This window comes from Pagrus major, chromosome 1 (assembly GCF_040436345.1).
Source record: "Pagrus major chromosome 1, Pma_NU_1.0".
In the NCBI taxonomy this organism is placed as follows: domain Eukaryota; kingdom Metazoa; phylum Chordata; class Actinopteri; order Spariformes; family Sparidae; genus Pagrus; species Pagrus major.
The window spans coordinates 15,263,100-15,284,689 of record NC_133215.1 but is presented as its reverse complement, the minus strand read 5'-3'; the positions used below and the strand labels follow the sequence as shown (position 1 = coordinate 15,284,689).

Genomic DNA, 21,590 nt, shown 5'->3' with positions numbered 1-21,590 from the left:
TGTTATTGGTTCACTTATACTTTCGTAAAAATGCATCTTTAGTTAAAAGTCATGTGTTGTCCAGTGTCATTAGATAATTTGCCATCCAGAGAGCACAGACAAGTGTATTACCTCGGCCAAGGAGGTTATGTTTTCACCCGTGCCTGTGTTGTTTGTTTGGTTGGTTTGTGATCAGGATTACACAAAAACTACTGAACAGATTTCCACAAAACTTGGATGGAGGACGGGTCTCAGCTCAGAATAGACCCCATTAACTTTTGAACTCTTCAGGAATTATTTCTCACTTTCTTCAGTATTGCAAGACAGGGTAATTTTGTTTACATTTTCGTTAATTTGTCAGGGAATAATGCAGGGATCTTGATGAAAAAAAAACAAAAACGTAAGTGTATTTAAGTGGCTGGTATCTATGACTGAATACAAAAGGGGACTGTTGGGCGTTGGCGGAGGTATGCCCTCTACTGAGTGCCATTCTAGTTTTTAACTGTAAAATATTTTTGTTCACATAGTTGTTCAAAAGAAAACATGTAAGTGGTCCTTAAAAAAATTTTTTTTAATACCAACCAGTATATTTTTAAATTGGAATTTTTCCCCCAGATATTTATATGAATATCTGCTTTAAAAATCAATTATTGGTGCATTATTTTTTACTATCTAAAGTGTGCTGTTTAAATAAGAACATCCAAGTCTTATTCTGTTGAAGGTAACATTCTTATTCTGACCAATCTGTTTTTGTCATTTAAGTTATTTATAACCCTCCTCTTTCTCAGTGGTCCACTGTTCTTTTAGTTGCCACAAATCCCATTGATTGCCATTCAAGGTGAAAGGTTAAATATGTATTGCTGCCATCTTCTGTCAATAAAAAACACTTGGATTATGTTTGATTAAAAAAAAAAAACAATATAAAAGTGTCTCACACTTTTAGTGACAGGTTTAGTGACATCAACAAAGAGATAAAAGATCCTGAATTTACTGTCTTCTGCCTCATCTTCTCTGTTTTCTGTTATTATCAGCTGAGAATTTTGTGCCCACGGGACAAATCGATTTCCCTCTGAGATCAAACAGTTTATCAAGTCATGTCAGAAACAGTTAAAATGCTTGTCTTCCAGTAAAAGGTGCTAATAGAGACCACATGTGAGCATCACAATACTCAAAACATTATAAAATAAATCAAAATCAGATTACTGTGACTAAATTACTCCCTATTCATTTTAATTCCCAAACTGTGCCATCAACAGACATTATAGGCAGAGATTAACACCTTTTCTATATTCTCCATATTAACCACAACAAATACAATGAAAAAAAAAGTTTTTTAAGGTGATACACATGTAAATCTGACAAGGATCCTGTCACAACAATGTTGTTTTTGTTTTGAAAAGCTTTTTCTTTATAAGCATTAAATCAGACAGCTTCAGAGTGTATGCAAAATATTTTCAAATCAATAAAAACTACATATCAGCAGCCCCACAATACACCGGAAACTGTATAATAATAAGCTACAGTATATATAAAATTTCCCTGATGTGTTTTTCACATAAAAAATAAAAATAGGCTGCTGTGATGTTTTGGCAGCGCTTCGATTGGCAATAATCCCTTTGTGACATAAACAAAAGGCTTTGGATGAAAATGTCAACACACCATTTGGCTAAAAACCCATTTCATCACTTTTAAAGACACATTCAATCACCGATGTCATGTCAAACAAAAACTCAACAAGCTCACAACAGGTGCTGATTTGAGAAGCACATCAGCAAATAGTGCAAATTGATTTTGTGCAGCAGTAAGTTCCCTTATTATCACAAAAAATCGCCTCTAACGAAGAGTCTCCTGTGCTGTTTGTGATCAGACTGGACTGTTGCGTTCAGGATCGGGGTGGCAGTAAACACCACACTGCATGGCCCGGAGCTGCAGGGAGCCTCCTCCAGCTCCAGGACAGTCACGTTGTTGGGTGCAGCCGTGCTGAGGATGTTGGCAGGGACGAAAAGTGTCACCTGAGGGCCTCGGATCGGCCAGTAACGTCCTACGTTGATGCCGTTAATCCAAATTTGACCCTGAAAAAAAAAAAAAAAGAAATACAAACAAAGGACTGATAATTAGTCTACCACTGGATGCATTTTAGGGACACATTATATTATTTTATGAAATAACAAAACCTGACCAACGCTTGTCTCTTAGTTTAAAACCTTCACTGCTGATGGAATATCAGACAGCATGTGTTTTTTTTCCACATTTAGGGTGCTGATTACTTAGTTATAGGCAAAGTACAGTTAAATATCTCATTTTCATCTAGTTTAATATGTGTATAAATCTGTAATTTATATTGTCTAAAATATTGATTAGGCCTTGGACATATGAGATTATTTTATAGGGTTGCAACCAATGATTATTTTCATCATTTGCTGATCATCTTTTAGATTTAGCTTATAATTGTTTGGTTTGTAAAATGTCAGGAAATGGTGAGAAATACCAAGATTTGCCAAGATTTCATTTTTTCTCCAATAAACTCTAGCTACCGATACTACATTTACAAATGGATATCCTGCAGACTAAAGCAACAAATCTTTCATATTTAAGATGTTACCAGTATCTTTGATATTTTTGTTTGATTTGAGTGCACGTGACCCGGAGGTATGGAAGCCCTGGGAGGTAAAAAAAATAAAAATAAAAATCATATGTAAAAAAATTGAGAAACTTTTTCTAAGTGAATGGAAAAAATGAATGATCCGTGCAAATGTGCTTCTTGCAGCTTCCATACGGAGGTCATAAAAATCAACCCCTTAAATCAGTAATAAATGTAACCATGTTCCTATGTATATTCACATCATGCTGACATTTAACTGAATGTCCTGAATGTGTCACATGCCTTCCTCCACTTGGGCAGTTGGATGTAGGTGTCCTGGGGGAGGTCTGGGATGCCATCAGGAATAATGAAGCTTCCCTTGTAGAAGGTCGGAGGGGAGAGAGCAGCAGGCTGAGGTGGAACTGTTAGTTTCGTTTCACTCAGAAGGCCCTGACGGACCGCTTCATCAATATTGAGACTGTACATGGTCCAGCCTTTTAGAGTGTTGTTACCCAGAGTCATGTTGGTCACCAGGCCCTGGTGGACAGGAAGAGCAGAGGGGGAGCTCATATTAGTAAGCAGCACGTTAAGGAAGGCAACCAATCATTTCACGCAAGCTGAAATTCACTTGACATGTAAAATGTAAATGTAAATACAATATGTTTGCGGTTAAATCTAATATTTTAGGCTTGTATAACCTGCTTCTGAAATCCAGTAAAGCTTTGTAATAGTTCAGCAGACACAGTAACTTTAAAATGTGGCTGGAAAAAAACCTTGAAGTCGTTGATGTTATGTCCGTAGTTGATGCGGCCCATGTTCTCCACCAGTATGTCCACCTGACTGCCAGCTTTCCCCGTCACATTGATACTTATGACCTTGTTTCTCTCAAGAATCCCCACAGCCACCTTCACAAGAAAATCGCCACCGTTATGTTGGCACTTCATATCAGAAATAATTAGGAGTTTGTGTCTTGTCTTCTTTGTATCACTGTGTGGACACTTGGATCATGACCTGACCTCATATATTACTTTGAAAAGTAGTCAGTTACTGAATACAAATTACATGTCAATTTTTGTAATTAGTAATGTAGTCCATTAGAATACAAAAAACAGGTGAACTGTTTGTATTCTAGGCTACAACATGTGGGATGCTGTTTACGAAAAAATGCCACATTTATAATCAAAAATGTAACAGAGTGATCGTAGCTGTAATCTAATTACACGTTTTTCAAATGTCATCTGGTTTGATTATAGTTGCTTATTTTTTGTAATCTGATTACATAATCTTACCACCTGATTCTGGACCTAACAAGGAACTGTAGATGAAAATTAGATAAACTGACTCTGGCTGTGATGGAATGTAATATTTACTCAAGTACTGAACTTAAGTACAATTTTGAGGTATTTGTACTTTACTTGAGTATTTTAATTTTTTGCTACTTTATACTTCCACTCCACTACAGTTTGGACTCAAATCGACTCAGAGTACACAGTATGTACAAAAATAAAACAAAAATTTACTTTTACTTGTAATTTTGATAATTAAGTATATTAATTTCCAGAAAATTATTTTGATACTTCAGTACATTTGATATCAGATACAAGTACTATACTTTCACTACTTTGACTTTCACTTATACCAAATTAATATTTCCACATGATATCTTTACTTTAACTCAAGGAAAACTTTTGGATATTTCTTACAATACCGGAGTCTGGTACAAAACATCAAATGGTAATAACCATTACAAATATATATATGTATGTATGTAAATATATATATGTATGTACAAATATATATAAATATATGTATATATATAAATATATGTATATATATATATACGTGTCAAATAGTACCAGTCAAGTACTGAGGCTTGATGGCCAGCTAAATGTCTACCTGTTCAATATAACATAATCTGAGATCAACAGGGCATGTGGTGGACCTGTGTGTAATAACACCCACTAAGAAACATTCAGACTCACCCCGTTCACTGACACATACGCTCTGTCATGGACGCCGTTCAGTGGAGATGACAGTGGCGTAGGTGTGCTGCAGTCAACAGGCAGAGCAGTTCTGTACAGCACAAACCCAAAGGCCTACAAACAGGACAGGGATACACTTTAGAACAAATCAACAATAAAAAAAATTTGTTTTTACGACAGAAAAACAGAAAAACATTAGAGGATACCTGGTTCAGTTCAATGAAGGTCTGAGGATACGTGCTTTTCACGGGGCCGGAGAAAGACAGTTTCTCTAAGGCATCTGATATTGTCTGGAGCTGGTGAAAGAGGGCTGCGTTCAGTATTTATTCTTCATGTTTTAAATCAGACAAAAACAACAAAAAGTCTTCAAATGATGAGTTTGAAGGAAGTATTAACTGAAAATACAGATATGAGTTCACAGAATGTAACAACAGAGGACCCACCTTTTTCATCACAACAGTCCCATATGCATACTTTGGAGTTGTTGGTGGAACTGGTCCCTGTGGTATCTTACGGTACTGTAGTGAAACGATACATATGATGTTAACAATGTTTTCCTGATGACTGATATTGTCTTCGCTATGCGATTATGTGATTATGTTGTATATTTTTTGTTACATTGAATATTGTTTTCAATAGATGTTATTTGTTCACTTTTATTTGTGAGTTGGTGTCATGTTTTGTAGGATAATTTACAATGTTTATAATGCACAAGTGCCACATACTTTAAATTTAAAAAACAATTTGGTTATTGAATTACTAGGTATAGGTAGGACATGGTTTTCATTTGTTGATTAATATTTCTAAAAAGCGATGGGAACAGAATGTACCATTTTCAAAAAGTGGTGGGGACATGTCCCCTGTGCCCCCAGTGTCAGTGGTGACAGTCAAAAGAAAAACTAGAGGCCTGCACTAGTGTTTCTTACCATTCTGATCACCTCTCGAATAGCAAAGTACTTCTCTGTGAGGTCTCCTGCTTCAGTGAGTGGGGCGTTGAAGTCGTAGCTCGTGGGCTGCGGGCTGAATGGTTCATTAGCACCTGAGGTATCAAGAAAAACAGAGGGTGAGATTTTTATGTTTCTTACGTTGCCCCCCATCTCCTCCTGCTGTGGTACCAGAGTATCATCCAGCCCATCCTACTGTACTGTTCCACCTGCTTCTTCAACATGGTATCTGTTAAAAACTGGGTCAAACTCACACACATAACCATCACAGCTGCCAGGATAATTGGTCTCCCCACAGCCAACCTTACAGAGCTGAACAATACCACCATTACGCACACTGGAACTTCAATAGAACAGGACTTCACACATCCACTCAACACCCACTTTACCCTGCTGCCTTCAGAGTGGAGGTACAGAGCGCTGAGGTGCAGGAGGGCTCGCTTTGGGAAGAGACTGATCCCCTCAGCTATAACTGCCCTAAATAACAGGCCTCTTTGAACTGACAACACACGTTTTACCGTGTGTTGTTGTATGCATACTGTCTGTTATATGTACTGTCTAGGTCTATCAAACAACTGCTTTACAACATCAGTAATCTACATGCTTACACGCCCTGGTCTACAAGAATGTGTAGGACATACGATGAGGGCAGTTTCAAAATACGCAAAGCTATGTCACAGAACCTGTTACTTCAGCTAGAACTGTTAAATTGTATGGGATTTAGCTTTTCATCTGTTTTGAGTCATTGTCATACACTGTCATATGTATTTTCAAGTGAAGTAGCACGTCTCCCTTTAAACCAATCACCTGCCATCTCCTGTTTATGATAAAGTGACTTCTGTTTTCTTCCATGCTCTGATGAAGGCTGAAACATCAGCATGTTTGTTGACATGACCAGCATAAATTAATGAAATTGAGGTAAGTTGACTGTGTTTGAAGATTTGTGTGTGTGCTACCTTTTAACCTTTGGGAATTAAACGTTAAAACTATATGACTTTGGTTTAGCAGAGCAAACAAAACATTGGGCGGGTGTATCTTTTCCAAGATCTAGCTACTAACGGCCCAAGTGTCTTTGCTGTGAGTCACTTGAAGTGATGAAATCATCTCATCAAACCAGTCTGTCTAAGTGTACTCACCATTCCAGTATCCAAAGGTAGTTCCTCCTATGAACATGTACCTGTGAGGAGAGAAGTTACACTGAAATATAGCACAAATACATTCTAATACATTTAAAATACAAGGTTTTTCACTTTCTTCAAGAAAATGTATTTTGTTGACAGGAGAGTCAGACATCTTAACAACCTGAATACATTTTTGACACTAGCTGATGAGCTTCCAGTTCCACTTTATTATGTATATGTATACATACATATATATATATATATATATACATATACATATATATATATATATACATATATATATATATATATATATATATATATATATATATATATATGTATATATATATACATGTCACAGACATTTGTACACTCACATGTTGACGTTTGCTCCCGTGGCCAGCACGTTGTTAAGGGACTTGGCCACTATAGTAGACGACACGACGGAGTGAGGTGACCCCCAGTGGTCCAGCCAGCCGGTGTAAAGTTCAGAGTTCACCTGGTAACACAGGAGGAAACTCTATGAGCAGCTGAGAGACAATGTAGGGTAGTTTTAAAATCGCACAGTGTAATCCATATCGAGGGAAATATTTGCCAAAGGTCCATGAGGTTCAGCCTGTCTCTGTGCTTCAAAGGCAGCGGTTACATTCCCACCTGACAGAATCAAAACAAAGAGACACGTGTATTTTTGAGACTTTCTTGTGACTTCTGACTGATCGAAAACACGACATTAAGTCAACAAACAGAAAAACAAAATGATGCAGAAATCGTGTACCTCAGTAACCTTAACCTAAGATATCAACACACAACTGAACCTTGCAGAGCACTGATTGGACACCTGACACCTACCAGGCCCAAAGTCAACAGTGGCGTAGACTTCTTGTATCGTGCCACACTTGAGGTAGCCGATCCCGGGTCCATCTGTGGTGAAGAGCACCACGTCGTTGCCCAGGTGAGACCGGAACAGCTTGGAAAGGTGACGCAAGTAGTTGAAGTCACAAGCGAAATAACTGCCATATTCATTCTCCACCTGACAAACATAGGAACAGCAATTGGGGGATGTTATTTATGAGTTAAGTGCAAAACAAACCTGCAGGAATCAGCGCAGAACTCAATACTCACCTGTACAGTGATGATAGGTCCACCATTTTGGTAGAGATAAGGCTTCATCATTGGCAGCAACTTCCCCATCCACTTGTCGACTGCTGCAAGGTAATCTGAAATACACAAATACACACATTATAGTGAGATGTGTACTACAACTGTGACTTTATGTCATCATTCACCCTGTTTGTCTCTGATTCTCACCTGGATCAGAAGACCGTAGCACAATGTCTTTCTTGTTGAGAAGCCAGGCAGGCAGCCCACCCTGGTCAACAGAACAAACACGCAGAGGGGGTCCACATTGTAAATCACTAATATTGTTTGAAAATATGTTTGAAAGTTTGAGGATTTAGAAAGTAAATTAAAGTATCAGTAGCCAAATTGTTAATCTGAGCAAAGACCCATCCTTTCTAGACTCAAGACTTCCAAGATGGCGGTGCATCGAACTCTAAAACACTTTTCAGGAACTGGATTGTCTGTATCCAAAGACCCACTCACCATGTCCCACTCTGCACATATGTAGGGTCCAGGCCGAAGGATGACCAGTAAACCAACATCTTGGGCCACCTGAAGGAAATACTCCAAATCCCTGTCTCCACTGAAACTGTAGCGGCCTGGAGACTCCTCGTGGTAGCTCCAGGGGATGTACCTTCAACGTGGATCGAGTGTCAGCATTATCAAAACACACATTCAGGTTATTACTATTATTAGGTACTAAAAGATCTGACTCTCCTGTGTTTATCTTGTTTTATCCTACCCTATTCTAGCAGTCAGCATCAAGTGCCAAACATCATTTGATTCAGGAGAACCTTAACTTTCAGTCTGGTTCATTGATTAATGTTTTTATTGATGCCAACTGAAAGATGATACAGTCCCAGCAACAGCCTGTGAAAACAATACAAAGTCAGAGTAAAGCATACAGAGAGTGAGACATGAGGTAAACCTACGTCTGGATGGCGTTCAGTCCTGCCATGTACATCTTAAGCAGTCGATCCTTCCAGTAGACTCTCGGGATCCTGCTGTAATGGATGCTTCCTGATATGTAACGAAACTTGTCCCCATCTTTCCGAAAGCAGTCGTTCTTGTAATCCACGCTGAACGATCGAGGTGCCCCGAGCTGCAGGTCAACACATCATAACTTGATTTTCATATTTAAGAAGCTGAATCAGAGAATTTTGACTGTTTTTTCTTCAAAAAAAATCTCAAACTGACTAACTGATTAGCAAAATATTTGGCGATTAATTTTAGCGTTTACAACTAGTCGATTAACCGATAAATCGTTGCAGCTCTACAACATGTTTTTAACCTCTTCAACTAATTTTCACTTATTTTGCATACCTGAATGGAAAATATCATAACTGGAGAATAGTAAGGCCTAATTGCATGTATGAGGCTCCATTTGAAATGTAGATTTTTCTAGTTTCTTAAAATGTGCTTGTTGGCGTGTCGCTAAAACAAAACGTTTAATAGCATCAGTTTAAACATGGCTCAAAAACTTTTGTTTTTCTAAAATAAGTCATATTTGAATAACAAGAAATAGGACATGATTTATGTCAGAGCTATGCAAATCACATTTACCTTTTTTTTATTCTAGACTCTATAGGTTACAAGTACGCACACACATAGTTTAATTTCTAGATACATTTGTTATTAAACTCATTTATGTTGAATTTGCACATCTGCCTATTTGACAAACATTACTGATGTTAAAATATCTTTAGCTCTCTCAAAAAGTGTTCACATCAAGAATGTTATTAGACCGAGGCTGGCGTAGTTCCTTATAGCCTATATAATGAAAAGAGTATAACAAACTCAGAGATACTCACTGAACATCCAAACAGCAGCAACACGCTTCCAAATCTGAGCAGAGACATGATGAGTCCCAGTTACTTGATTTACCTTCTTATGCAGTGTTTACCTGAGCAATGACACATTATTACCTGAGTACACCGTAATGTTTTGAATGAGCTTTGCGGAAGTAAAATCATGTGATGCTGTTTTGTTGTGTTGTAATGACGCCTTTCCATCGGCAGGTGGCAGTATTTTACCTGTTTTATTCATGGGGCCTTTAAGGGCTATTTGGTGGAGCAGGATTTGTAATGAATGTGAAAACAGATGAACATGCCAAACAAATTTGCTGAAAAAATAATACAATAAACAGAAGCGGGAGGAAAGATGGATCAGAGAGAGAAATGGTTTTACATTTGCAAGACAGAAATAGAAAATGTTATGATAAGATAATTAGATTAGGATGCAGATATGGATTTTTTTCCAGCTGATACCAATGGCCGATAATTACCTACCTCTCATGGCCGATACCGATAAGATAACCTCCCTGACCTGTACTTCATGCACACCTGAGTGTAAGAAAGGCTCAGATGCAGTGAGCAAAGATGGTTGATTTAATATTCCACAGCTGTGATAAGATTTATTATGTTAAACATGAAGATTTTTCCCTCCTCTCTGAAATATAGATTGCAAGGTATAATCATGTTGTCTTCTCACACCAGCAACAATGTGCGTGGCTCTACACAGGTGCAGCAGTTCGACGTCATGAGCGCGACAACAGACAACAGACGGCTATCAAAAGCACCTTGAGGTGAAAATGGCCAAGGGGCATTTAACCAAATATTAGAATTACTGTATGTATATTTTTCTGTATTATTTTTTATTTTTATATTTTCAGAAGACCGATAATAAATCCATTATTGAACCAAACTTCATGCATGTTTTTTTGTGACAAAGTAGTGTGTTGTAGTGTGGAACTCAAGGCTGCCATGATATACGTACGTGTTCTTTACAAGTTTATGTAACATTTTGACCCACCTGTAGATCTGATAAGCATCCCATCACAGTAAGAGGGGGGATCATTGAAGTAATATCAAATCAAAGTTTTTATTTTTTGTTTTTAATTTCTTTACAGGCATTCAATCAGACAGGTTCCGAGTGTACGCAAAATATTTTCAAATCAATAAAAACTACATATCAGCAGCCCCACAATACATCTGAAGCTGTATGATAATAGGCTACATACAATATTTCCCTGATGTGTTTTTCACATAAAAATAAAAACAGGCTGCTGTGATGTTTTGGCGGCGCTTCGATTGGCAATAATCCCTTTGTGACGTAAACAAAAGGCTTAGGATGAAAATGTCACAGAATCAGTGAGGTAGAGACGCCCACATGTTGATGGTGAAATACAGCATTTGGCCAAAAACCCATTTCATCACTTTTAAAGACACATTCAATCACTGATGTCACGTCCCAGATTAACCCTCCTTCACATATTACAGCTTTTTAAAAATCAAACAAACACTCAACAAGCTCACAACAGGTGCTGATTTGAGAAGCACATCAGCGAATAGTGCAAATTGATTTTGTGCAGCAGTGAGTTTCCATATTATCACAACAAATCGTCTCTAACGAAGAGTCTCCTGTGCTGTTTGTGGTCATACTGGACTGTTGCGTTCAGGATCGGGGTGGCAGTAAACACCACACTGCACGGCCCGGAGCTGCAGGGAGCCTCCTCCAGCTCCAGGACAGTCACGTTGTTGGGTGCAGCCGTGCTGAGGATGTTGGCAGGGACGAAAAGTGTCACCTGAGGGCCTCGACTCGGCCAGTAACGTCCCATGTTGAAGCCGTTAATCCAAACTTGACCCTGAAAACAAAAATCAACAAGACTGGTAATTAGTCTACTACTGGATTCATTTTAGGGACACATTATTTACGAAATAAAAAAACCTGACCAATGCTTGTCTCTTTGTTTAAAACCTTCACTGCTGAGGGAATATCTTAACAGGATACACTCAAACAGCATGTATGAGTGCTGATTACTTTGGTATTCTAACTTCTAACCATGTTCCTATGCATATTCACATCATGCTGACATTTAACTGAATGTCCTGAATGTGTCACATGCCTTCCTCCACTTGGGCAGTTGGATGTAGGTGTCCTGGGGGAGGTCTGGGATGCCATCAGGAATAATGAAGCTTCCTTTGTAGAAGGTTGGAAGGGAGAGAGCAGCAGGCTGAGGTGAAGCTGTTGGTTTTGTTTCACTCAGAACGCCCTGTCGGACCGCTTCATCGATACTCAGACTGTACATGGTCCAGCCTTGAAGCGTGTCTTTCCCCAGAGTCATGTTTGACACCAGGCCCTGTGCAGCAAACAAACCAGTCATTTCACGCAAGTTGAAATTCAACCATGAAGAAGTGTTTCTCACTTGACATGTAACATTTAAATATGAAATACAATTTGTTTGCAGTTAAATCCAATATTTGAGGCTTGTATAACCTGCTTCTCAAATCTAGTAAATCTTTGTAATAGTTTGGCAGACACTTCAGAGCACACACAGTAACTTTAAAATGTGGCTGGAAAAAAACCTTGAAGTCATTGATGTCTTTTCCGTAGTTGATTCGACCCATGTTCTCCACCAGAATGTCCACCTGACTGCCAGCTTTCCCCGTCACATTGACAGTTATGGCGTTGTTCCTTTCGAGAATGCCCACAGCCACCTTCACGAGAAAATCAGCACCGTTATGTTGGCAACAATACTGGACATACAAATAGAATACAGTAGAAACATTTTCAAATTTTTCTAAACTAGTGTGGATACAACACCAGAGTGCCAGTACTGATAAAAACCTTCTATAGCTTACTATGTTCTCACATGTTTAATATTGTCTAAACACAGGAACTAAGGCTGGAATCTAAAACTGAAAATGATGATGGTGTGTCAAATAGTACAAGTTAAGTAGTGAGGCTTGATGGCCAGCTAAATGTCTAAGAAACATTCAGACTCACCCCGTTCACTGACACATACGCTCTGTCATGGACGCCGTTCAGTGGAGATGACAGTGGCGTAGGTGTGCTGCAGTCAACAGGCAGAGCAGTTCTGTACAGCACAAAACCAAAGGCCTACAAACAGGACAGGGGTACACTTTAAAACAAATCAACAATAAAAAAAATGTGTTTTTACGACAGAAAAACAGAAAAACATTAGAGGATACCTGGTTCAGTTCAATGAAGCTCTGAGGATACGTGCTTTTCACAGGGCCAGAGAAGGACAGTTTCTCTAAGGCATCTGATATCGTCTGGAGCTGGTGAAAGAGGGCTGCGTTCAGTATTTATTCTTCATGTTTTAAATCAGACAAAAACAACAAAAAGTCTTTCAAATGTTGAGTTTGAAGTAAGTATTAACTGAAAATACAGATATGAGTTCACAGAATGTAACAACAGAGGACCCACCTTTTTCATCACAACAGTCCCATATGCATACTTTGGAGTTGTTGGTGGAACTGGTCCCTGTGGTATCTTACGGTACTGTAGTGAAAAGATACATATGATGTTAACAATGTTTTCCTGATGACTGATATTGTCTTCGCTATGCGATTATGTGATTATGTTGTAATAATCAGGCACTTAAAAGATTATTTGTTACATTGAATATTGTTTTCAGTAGATGTTTTTTGTTCACTTTTATTTGTGAGTTGTCTGTTTTAATTGATAATTCGCAATGTTCATAATGCATGGCGCAAAGTGCCACATATTTTACAAAAATATATATATAAAAACGTCTCTTACAATATACATATTTTTTCAGACAATGTTAAATTTAGCTAAATTTTGATTGTTTTTGTAGTGTTTTCCAGTGCCCCCAGTGTAAATGACACCTATGGTGACAGTCAAAAGAAAAACTAGAGGCCTGCACTCGTGTTTATTACCATTCTGATCACCTCTCGAATAGCAAAGTACTTCTCTGTGAGGTCTCCTGCTTCAGTGAGAGGGGCGTCGTAGTCGTAGCTTGTGGGCTGTGCACTGTATGGCGCATTGGCGCCTGAGGTATCAAGAGGAAAACAGAGGTTGAGGTTTGTTTGTTTCCTATCAAACAAATCATGAATTGCTTTACAACATCAGTAATCTACATGCTTATATGCCCTGGTGGACGAGCATGTGTCGGACAAACATTGAGAGCAGCAGAATATAGAAAGCTATATCATAGAACCTGTAACCTCAGATAAAATTGTTAATTTGGATGGGATTTAGCATTTCATCTGTTTTGAGTCATTGTCATACACTGTCATATATATCGTCAAGTTAATTACCATGTCACCCTTTAAGCCAATCATCTGCTATCTCCTGTATATGAATAAAGTGACTTCCATTTACTTCCATGCTCTGATAAAGGCTGAAATGTCAAAATGTTTGTTGACATGGCCAGAATAAATTAATGACACTGAGATTAGTCAAATGTGTGTGAGATGTGAGATTTGTGTGTGTGCTACCCTTTTACCTTTGAAAATTCAACGTTTGCTGTGAGTTATGTGAAATGATGAAAGTGTACTCACCATTCCAGTATCCAAAGTTGGTTCCTCCTATGAACATGTACCTGTGAGGAGAGACATTAGACTGAAATAAAGACAGAAGATAGCACAAATACATTTTAATACATTTAAAATGCAAAGTTATTCTCTTCGATAAAATATATTTTGTTGACAGGAGAGTCAGACACCTTAACAACCTGAATACATTTCTGGCGTTAGCTGATGAGCAACAAGAAGCATAAGAAGGGTGGACTTAATCTTTAAAAATTTGAAAACATTACTTTGTGTCTACGACTAGCACAAGTGTTCTCAATGCATATTATTATATTATTTCAAATTATAGGTTTACAACGATATAGTATATTGAGGGACACAACTCTCTGGTTTTCCTTCATAAGCTTTCTATGTTTGCATCAGTTATTTTAAATTTTTGTTCTTTTTTTTTTTTACATGTCATAGAAATAAGTACACTCACATGTTGACGTTTGCTCCCATGGCCAGCATCTCGTTGAGGGACTTGGCCACTATAGCAGACGACACGACGGAGTGACGTGACCCCCAGTGGTCCAGCCAGCCGGTGTAAAATTCAGAGTTCACCTGTATTTACAGGAGGAAACTTTAGGAGCAGCTGAGAGAAAATGTAGGGTAGTTTTATCCATATCCATATCGAGGGAAATACTTGCCAATGGTCCGTGAGGTTCAGCGTGTCTTTGTGCTTCAAAGGCAGCGGTTACATTCCCACCTGACAGAATCAAAACAAAGAGAAATTTGTGTGTATGTTTGAGACTTCCTCGTGACTTCTGACTGATCTAAAACATGACATTAAGTAGAGAAAACCCAAACGCTGACACCTACCAGGCCCAAAGTCAACAGTGGCGTAAACGTCCTGTATTGAGCCACACTTGAGGTAGCCGATACCAGCTCCATCTGTGGTGAAGAGCACCACGTCGTCTCCCAGGTGAGACCGGAGCAGCTTGGAAAGGTGACGCAAGTAGTTGAAGTCACAAGCGAAATAACTGCCATATTCATTCTCCACCTGACAAACATAGGAACAGCAATTGGGAGATGTTATTTATGAGTCAAGTGCTGTAATGATACGTAATGCACAACAAACCTGCAGGAATCAGAGCAGAGCTCAACACCCACCTGTACAGTGATGATAGGTCCACCATTCTGGTAGAGATAAGGCTTCATCATCGGAAGTAACTTCCCCATCCACTTGTCAACTGCTGCAACGTAATCTGAAATACAGAAACGCACACATTATAATGCAACTGTTAATCTGTTTTGACTTCACTCTGACCATCACTACGGTCCTAATAGAATGATAGCCTTCGTGATAGCCTTCATGCCCATGACCCCCAGAGGCTGAACTTCCCACACTATAAAAGCGGGGGATTACTTCTGGCTCATGCGCTTTGCCTTTCTCTCCTCAGAGACCAGAGGTGATCAGACCAGTACCACGATCGTCAAGGACCCACTACTAGAGCCCATATTGGAGGACAAAGTAGAGCACACAGCAGACTGGGTTTTACTCAACCTACTTCATAGTTCTAAACAAGGACGGCAGTCATCGGCCTGTTCTTGACCTCAGACATCTCAACCAAGATCTGAAGGTACTTCCATTCAAAACAGTAATGCAGACAAACACTTGGTGAGTTAAAGCTTTTTGCTGGGGACAGACGCTGTTTTTCGGGCAGAAATGTGACGAAGAGTCAGTAGGACAGACAGGATGAGGACACTTCTCCATGTATAACTACTGTATTTTTTTCTTCATATAGGTTGCCAAAGACACTACCAGTTACTACGTTACTGTTGTTTGGTCATGTAACGTTGCTTTGTGGGACATTTCTCTTTATTTTGTTGAGTGAAGGATCTGTCAGACTGTAAACACCATGAGATCAACACACGCCTGCACCGCGCCGCCGGCTTATCCATTCACACAGGTACGGTGTGGCAGTTGCACTAGTAGCCCAGGTCGATGCTGTTTGCATCCAGGGAAACAACCCATTGCCTGGAATAGTACTCCTTGAGGGGTTGGGGGTGCAGTTTGGGCCTAGATGCTCTGTCACAAGTATGGCTGACAGACTCGTTATACACTTTCCCCCCTCTCCCTCTGATACTTCCTCCAAAGGGTCATGGAGGGTCATTACACAATCCTGCTGTTACCTGCGGGTCTGGCCTTTGCGGAGTCCGTCTCTCAACGGTAAGACGAGACTGTGCGTGAGACACTGAACAATGCTAAGAGCTAATTACTCCTTAAGATGGAGAATCTCATCATCAGTCATGGGGGGACTGATGGCCTGCCACTGGGTCAGCATCCTTTAGTGTGTCAGTTTTTGAAGGGTGATGGGTCAGTTGGGTCAATCCTTCAGTCTCACAGATCCATAGTTACATTCATAACTAATGCCATATGTCATCATTCACCCTGTTTGTCTCTGATTCTCACCTGGATCAGAAGACCGCAGCACAATGTCTTTCTTGTTGAGAAGCCAGGCAGGCAGCCCACCCTGGTCAACAGAACACACACACACACACACACACACACACACACACACACACACACACACACACACGCTCAGAAGTTAAATTGTTATTCTGAGCAAAGACCCATCCTTTCTAGACTTGAGACTTCTAAGATGGCAGTGCATCGAACTCTACAACACTTTTCAGGAACTGGATCAGCTGTATCCAAAGCCCCACTCACCATGTCCCACTCTGCACATATGTAGGGTCCAGGCCGAAGGATGACCAGTAAACCGACGTCTTGGGCCACCTGAAGGAAATACTCCAAATCCCTGTCTCCACTGAAACTGTAGCGGCCTGGAGACTCCTCGTGGTAGTTCCAGGGGATGTACCTTCAACGTGCATAGAGTGTCAGCATTATCAAAACACACATTGACATCAGTGTTTCCTGGACTGATCAACACCGCAGAACATGATGTTGTAATCACGTTCACTGCGGAGCTCCTGAGTGCCCAAACAAGACATGTCCGATACCACTAAAAAGCAGAGTTTCTCAGTACTGTACTGTACTATATTTAGCTGCCGGTGGTCGTCTAGGTCTTTTAGAGTTCAAAAATACGACAACATCAAACGTATCAAACGGTAGCAGTTGGTACAGCTGTGTCAATCAGGTGTCCAGATCTCAGCTACTTTAATTCAATCAACCAAAATTTTTAAACGGAAACTAATAACCTATCCATTTAGTCTGGCCTCTATGTATTGTCTTATAATTTTATACTTATTTTAATGTACTTGTTTTTATCATAAACCTTTATTCTCTTTTATCTATATTTCATATCGATTTGTATCTATAATTTACTATTATTATTATTATTATTATTATTATTATCATTATTATAATTATATTTCATTTTGTTAAAAAAAATCAACTTTTGCAACATTTTATTGTGTCTTTATTGTTATTTTATTGGTTGTTTTTATCTTTTACTCTTTACCTTTTCATTTAAATGCAATTGGTGTGTGAAATCTCTAAATCCATTTTTATTTTTTTCAATATCCCATGCTTTGTCAATCACTTGTAAAAGCACTTTGAATTGGATTTTGATTTGTTTGAAAGGTGCTAGTAACTAAAGTTTGATTGATTGATTGATTAGACTTGCAGCTCTGTTGATCACTTGTAGAATGCCAATCAACTTAAACTAACAAATATTTTTAAAAACTCAAAATTCTGCTTTTTCCAAACACCATCGGGGATTACAGAGTAAATACACCCACGCATCCGAGCTGATTTTTCTCCAGCAGCAGGATGCATATGGTGTCTTTGCTGTACCACAGTTTTACAGCTGCAGCAAACAACTATTTTTTGGAGATGCATGATTAATATCGGCTCGACGTTGGGAAATCTATATTATCGGTTACAAATGAGTATCAGTTAAAATTACTGCTGATAAATTGTCCTCATTATATAAGGCCAAGTTGCTTTCAATAACTTAATAAGCACAGCGTCTACATCTTCTGATACAGTATGTGGCAGTATTCTCTGTAATTAGTTTGCATGTTGTCAATTAAGACAGAGAAGAAGAATAGCGATGATGTAATGTAAACCTACGTCTGGACGGTGTTCAGTCCTGCCATGTACATCTTAAGCAGTCGATCCTTCCAGTAGACTCTCGGGATCCTGCTGTAATGGATGCTTCCTGATATGTAACGAAACTCTTCCCCATCTTTCCGAAAGCAGTCGTTCTTGTAATCCACGCTGAACGATGGAGGTGCCCCGAGCTGCAGGTCAACACATCATAACTTGATTCACAGTTGAATTTTACAAACATTGCACTTTCCATCACATATTAACAGTTAAGATGGTCTATATTATGGTCCATTGTGTTGTTAAGTTTCATGTTTTTATGGCGCAGGCCTGACATCTCAGCTGACTTTAGGATGTGTCATTCAGACATGATAAAGCTTGTGACTAATGCTTCAATGTGAGACGATGAACCAACCAACATGTTAGAGCTGCAACTAACAATCATTTTCTTTGTCGATTAATCTTTTGAATCATTTCTTGATAAATCAATTCGATCTTTGTCCATTAGTGTTTCCCAAAGCCCAAGATAACATCTTCAAATGTGTTGTTTTGTGCACAATCCAAAGACACTCAGTTAACTAATTTAAGAGTTTATAACTAGTCGATTAATCGATAAATCGTTGCAGCTCTACAACATGTTCCTTAATATTAAACTTAAAAATAGTAAGGCCTAATTGCATGTATGAGGCTTCATTTGAAATGTAAATTCTTCTAGTTTCATAAAATGTGCACACACACACACACACACACACACACAGTACACACTGAAGAGTTGGATTTCTAGATCAAAAACAATTTGTTATTTACCTCATTTATGTTAAATCTGCACATCTGCCTATTTTACAAACATTACTGTTGTTATAGCATCTTTAGCTCTATCAGAAAAAGTGTTCACATCAAGATAAATGTAGTGTTCTTTACAGATGTGTGTATTTAAAGACCTGTCGATCGATCTCGCAGGAAGTTCCCGTTCTGTGTTGTGACTTTCGGTGGCACTGCTTTTATAAAACCAGATCTATCATCTGTTTCTAACGCTACTGAACTGAGGCTGGTGTAGAAGCTGGTGCAGGTATGTGTCGACAACAGAGTATAAAATGTTTACAAACTCAGAGGTACTCACTGAACATCCGAACAGCAGCAACACACTTCCAAATCTGAGCAGAGACATGATGAGTCCTGTCGCGAGGCCTGCTGGCGTGCAGGATTAATTACTGTACCTTCTCGTGCAGTGTTTACTTGAGCACAGACACATTTGGTACCCACTTCACTCAGTGCACCCTGACATTTTGAATGGGTGGCGTCATGTGTTGCGGAAGTAAAATCATATATCATGTGATGCTGTAATGTTGTGTTGTAATGACGCTTTTGAGTCGGTAGGTGGCAGTGTCGCACCGTTTATTCATGGGGCTTGGAGTAAAATAACATGTTTGGACAGAGTTTGTAGTGAATGTGAAAACAGACGAACGTGCAAAACAAACTTCAAAACACACAATGTTATCTGGTATAACATACAATGAACAGAAGTGGGATCAGATGGATCAGAGGGAGATGTGGTTTTTAAATGTCAAAGACAGAAAGAGGAAATGTTCTGGTAAGATTATAACTCACTGGCTACTTGTTCAGTCTCCGGCTCTGCCTTTTTCTGATTTAATGAATTTTAATCATTGATATTGGATAATTGTAGCCAAGAATCAACTAATCTCTTATATTCTTGGTCTATACCAGTGGTGAAATGTAACCACGTACTTTTACTCAAGTACTGTACTTCAGTACATATTTGAGATACTTGTACTTTATTTGAATATTTCTCTTTAATGCTTCTGAAAATGTCTACTTCACTACATTTGTCTGACAGCCTTCAGATGGAAATTTTTCATACCCTTCTTCTCCAGAGAAAACCATGTATCTCCTGACAAACTGAAGGATTAAGTGTTCTTTTATGGGTTTAGAAAATTCTCCTACTTTGTCTGTCTATTGTAGATAAAACTACGCAGCAGTATATAAAGTGCTGAAAAGTAGCTCAACCTTAAACTATAGCATTAAAATGCAACATACACATTATTGCATCAGTACAGTATTAAATATATGATATGTAGGAATTCTGTGTGCTTTGACAATCAAGCAAAAGCAGGAAACTCAGGAGGAAGACAATATTACAGAATAAACACTCAGTCAAGCCAAACACAAGGAAGTCTAGTCTAAGGTGAATTAAAACACGAAGGCAGAATAGAAGGTCTCTCAGGTATCTCCTCAGGTAGGTCATACCAAAGATTAGAGGCCCTGACAGCTAAAGTGCGGTCACCCTTAGTTTTGAGTCTCAACTAACAACCAGAAGGGCGCCACCCGAGGATCTAAGGCTGCGAATAGGCTCATATGGGGTCAGCATTTTAGGTCCTTTGGAGTGCAGGGGGCACTCCTGACAACTTTCTATGACTCTGTGGTGGAGTTGTCTGCTGGAGCAGCAGCATCTCGGCAGCAGATAGGAAGAGACTTGAAAAACGTATCAAGAAGGCCAGCTCCACGCTGGGATGCCCTCTTGACCCAATGCAGGTGGTGGGAGAGAGCAGGATGATGGATAAGCTGTCATCGCTGCTGGTGAAGGAGTCCCACCCCCTGCAGGACGCTATCACAGCACTGGGCGGCTCCTTCAGCAATAGACTGATACACCCCAAGTGTGTGAAGGAGCGGTATCGCAGGTCCTTCCTTCCTGCTGCTATCAGACTCTACAATCAGCACTGCTCCCAGTAGACCTCACTGTGCAATAAAAACTGTAAACATAACTAATTTCTTGTTTTGGTTTGCACTAACTGGGCAATTTTCATACTCATATTTATTATTTACTGATAACAATACACTGCCCACACTGTTATAATTACACTGTTTATATCTGTACATATTATGTATATACGATTATATTTCTATTTCTGCTCTAGCGCTTCTTCTTACCTGTATATTATATTGTTTATTTTTTACTATAATTATTGTTTATTGTTATATTGAACTGTCCTTTGGCTGCTGTGACACACAAATTTCCCCGTTTGCGGGACTAATAAAGGAATTTCTGATTCTATTTCTGATTCTGATTTGATGTCATTGAGACCGTTAAAAACAGCAGCTACGCTTTTCAGGTCACCAGGTCTCAGTGGAAGGTATATCTGTATGTCGTCTGCATAGTAATAGAAAGAAGCTTTGTGACGCTGGATTGTAAGGCCAAGAGGGAGCATATAAATAGAAAATAATTGAGCATGCAGGATGTTGGTATACGGGAGGAGATGGGGGCTTCGGAGTTGGTGGGTGTTGTGTAAATGGTCATGTGTGTTGTGTAAATAGTCATTTGGACTATCGCAGGAAATAGGAACTGATTCCTTCACAAAGAAATCCACAGTCCAGCAGCATTAAACAACCAACTCCCATATGGCTGATAAAAGGTGATTAATACATGTAAATTGCTGCAAATTGTTACACAGAGCCCCTTTAATACAAACTTGCGGCCTGCTGCTATGTATGT

The 21,590-nt window shown here is 39.1% G+C and overlaps 2 protein-coding genes across 2 annotated transcripts; both read right to left on the bottom strand.

Annotated features, from left to right (window-relative positions):
* Positions 1–1,188: 1,188 nt before the first annotated feature.
* On the bottom strand, positions 1,189–9,689 carry LOC141005222 (beta-galactosidase-like). Its single transcript, XM_073477026.1, has 16 exons — positions 9,538–9,689; positions 8,659–8,828; positions 8,210–8,360; positions 7,916–7,976; positions 7,730–7,824; positions 7,457–7,637; positions 7,203–7,261; positions 6,985–7,106; positions 6,623–6,663; positions 5,469–5,581; positions 4,986–5,060; positions 4,749–4,838; positions 4,543–4,656; positions 3,334–3,465; positions 2,864–3,097; positions 1,189–2,051 (listed from the first exon to the last, which is right to left on the bottom strand). The coding sequence occupies exons 1-16, from the start codon at positions 9,583–9,585 to the stop codon at positions 1,797–1,799; spliced, it is 1,941 nt and encodes a 646-aa protein (XP_073333127.1). The 5' UTR covers positions 9,586–9,689; the 3' UTR covers positions 1,189–1,796.
* An 898-nt stretch (positions 9,690–10,587) lies between these two features.
* Positions 10,588–19,388, bottom strand: LOC140995851 (beta-galactosidase-like). The gene is made up of 16 exons (XM_073465981.1): positions 19,203–19,388; positions 18,107–18,276; positions 16,739–16,889; positions 16,481–16,541; positions 15,178–15,272; positions 14,887–15,067; positions 14,715–14,773; positions 14,507–14,628; positions 14,056–14,096; positions 13,432–13,544; positions 12,956–13,030; positions 12,718–12,807; positions 12,512–12,625; positions 12,091–12,222; positions 11,631–11,864; positions 10,588–11,369 (listed from the first exon to the last, which is right to left on the bottom strand). The coding sequence occupies exons 1-16, from the start codon at positions 19,248–19,250 to the stop codon at positions 11,115–11,117; spliced, it is 1,941 nt and encodes a 646-aa protein (XP_073322082.1). The 5' UTR covers positions 19,251–19,388; the 3' UTR covers positions 10,588–11,114.
* Between the last annotated feature and the right edge of the window lie 2,202 nt (positions 19,389–21,590).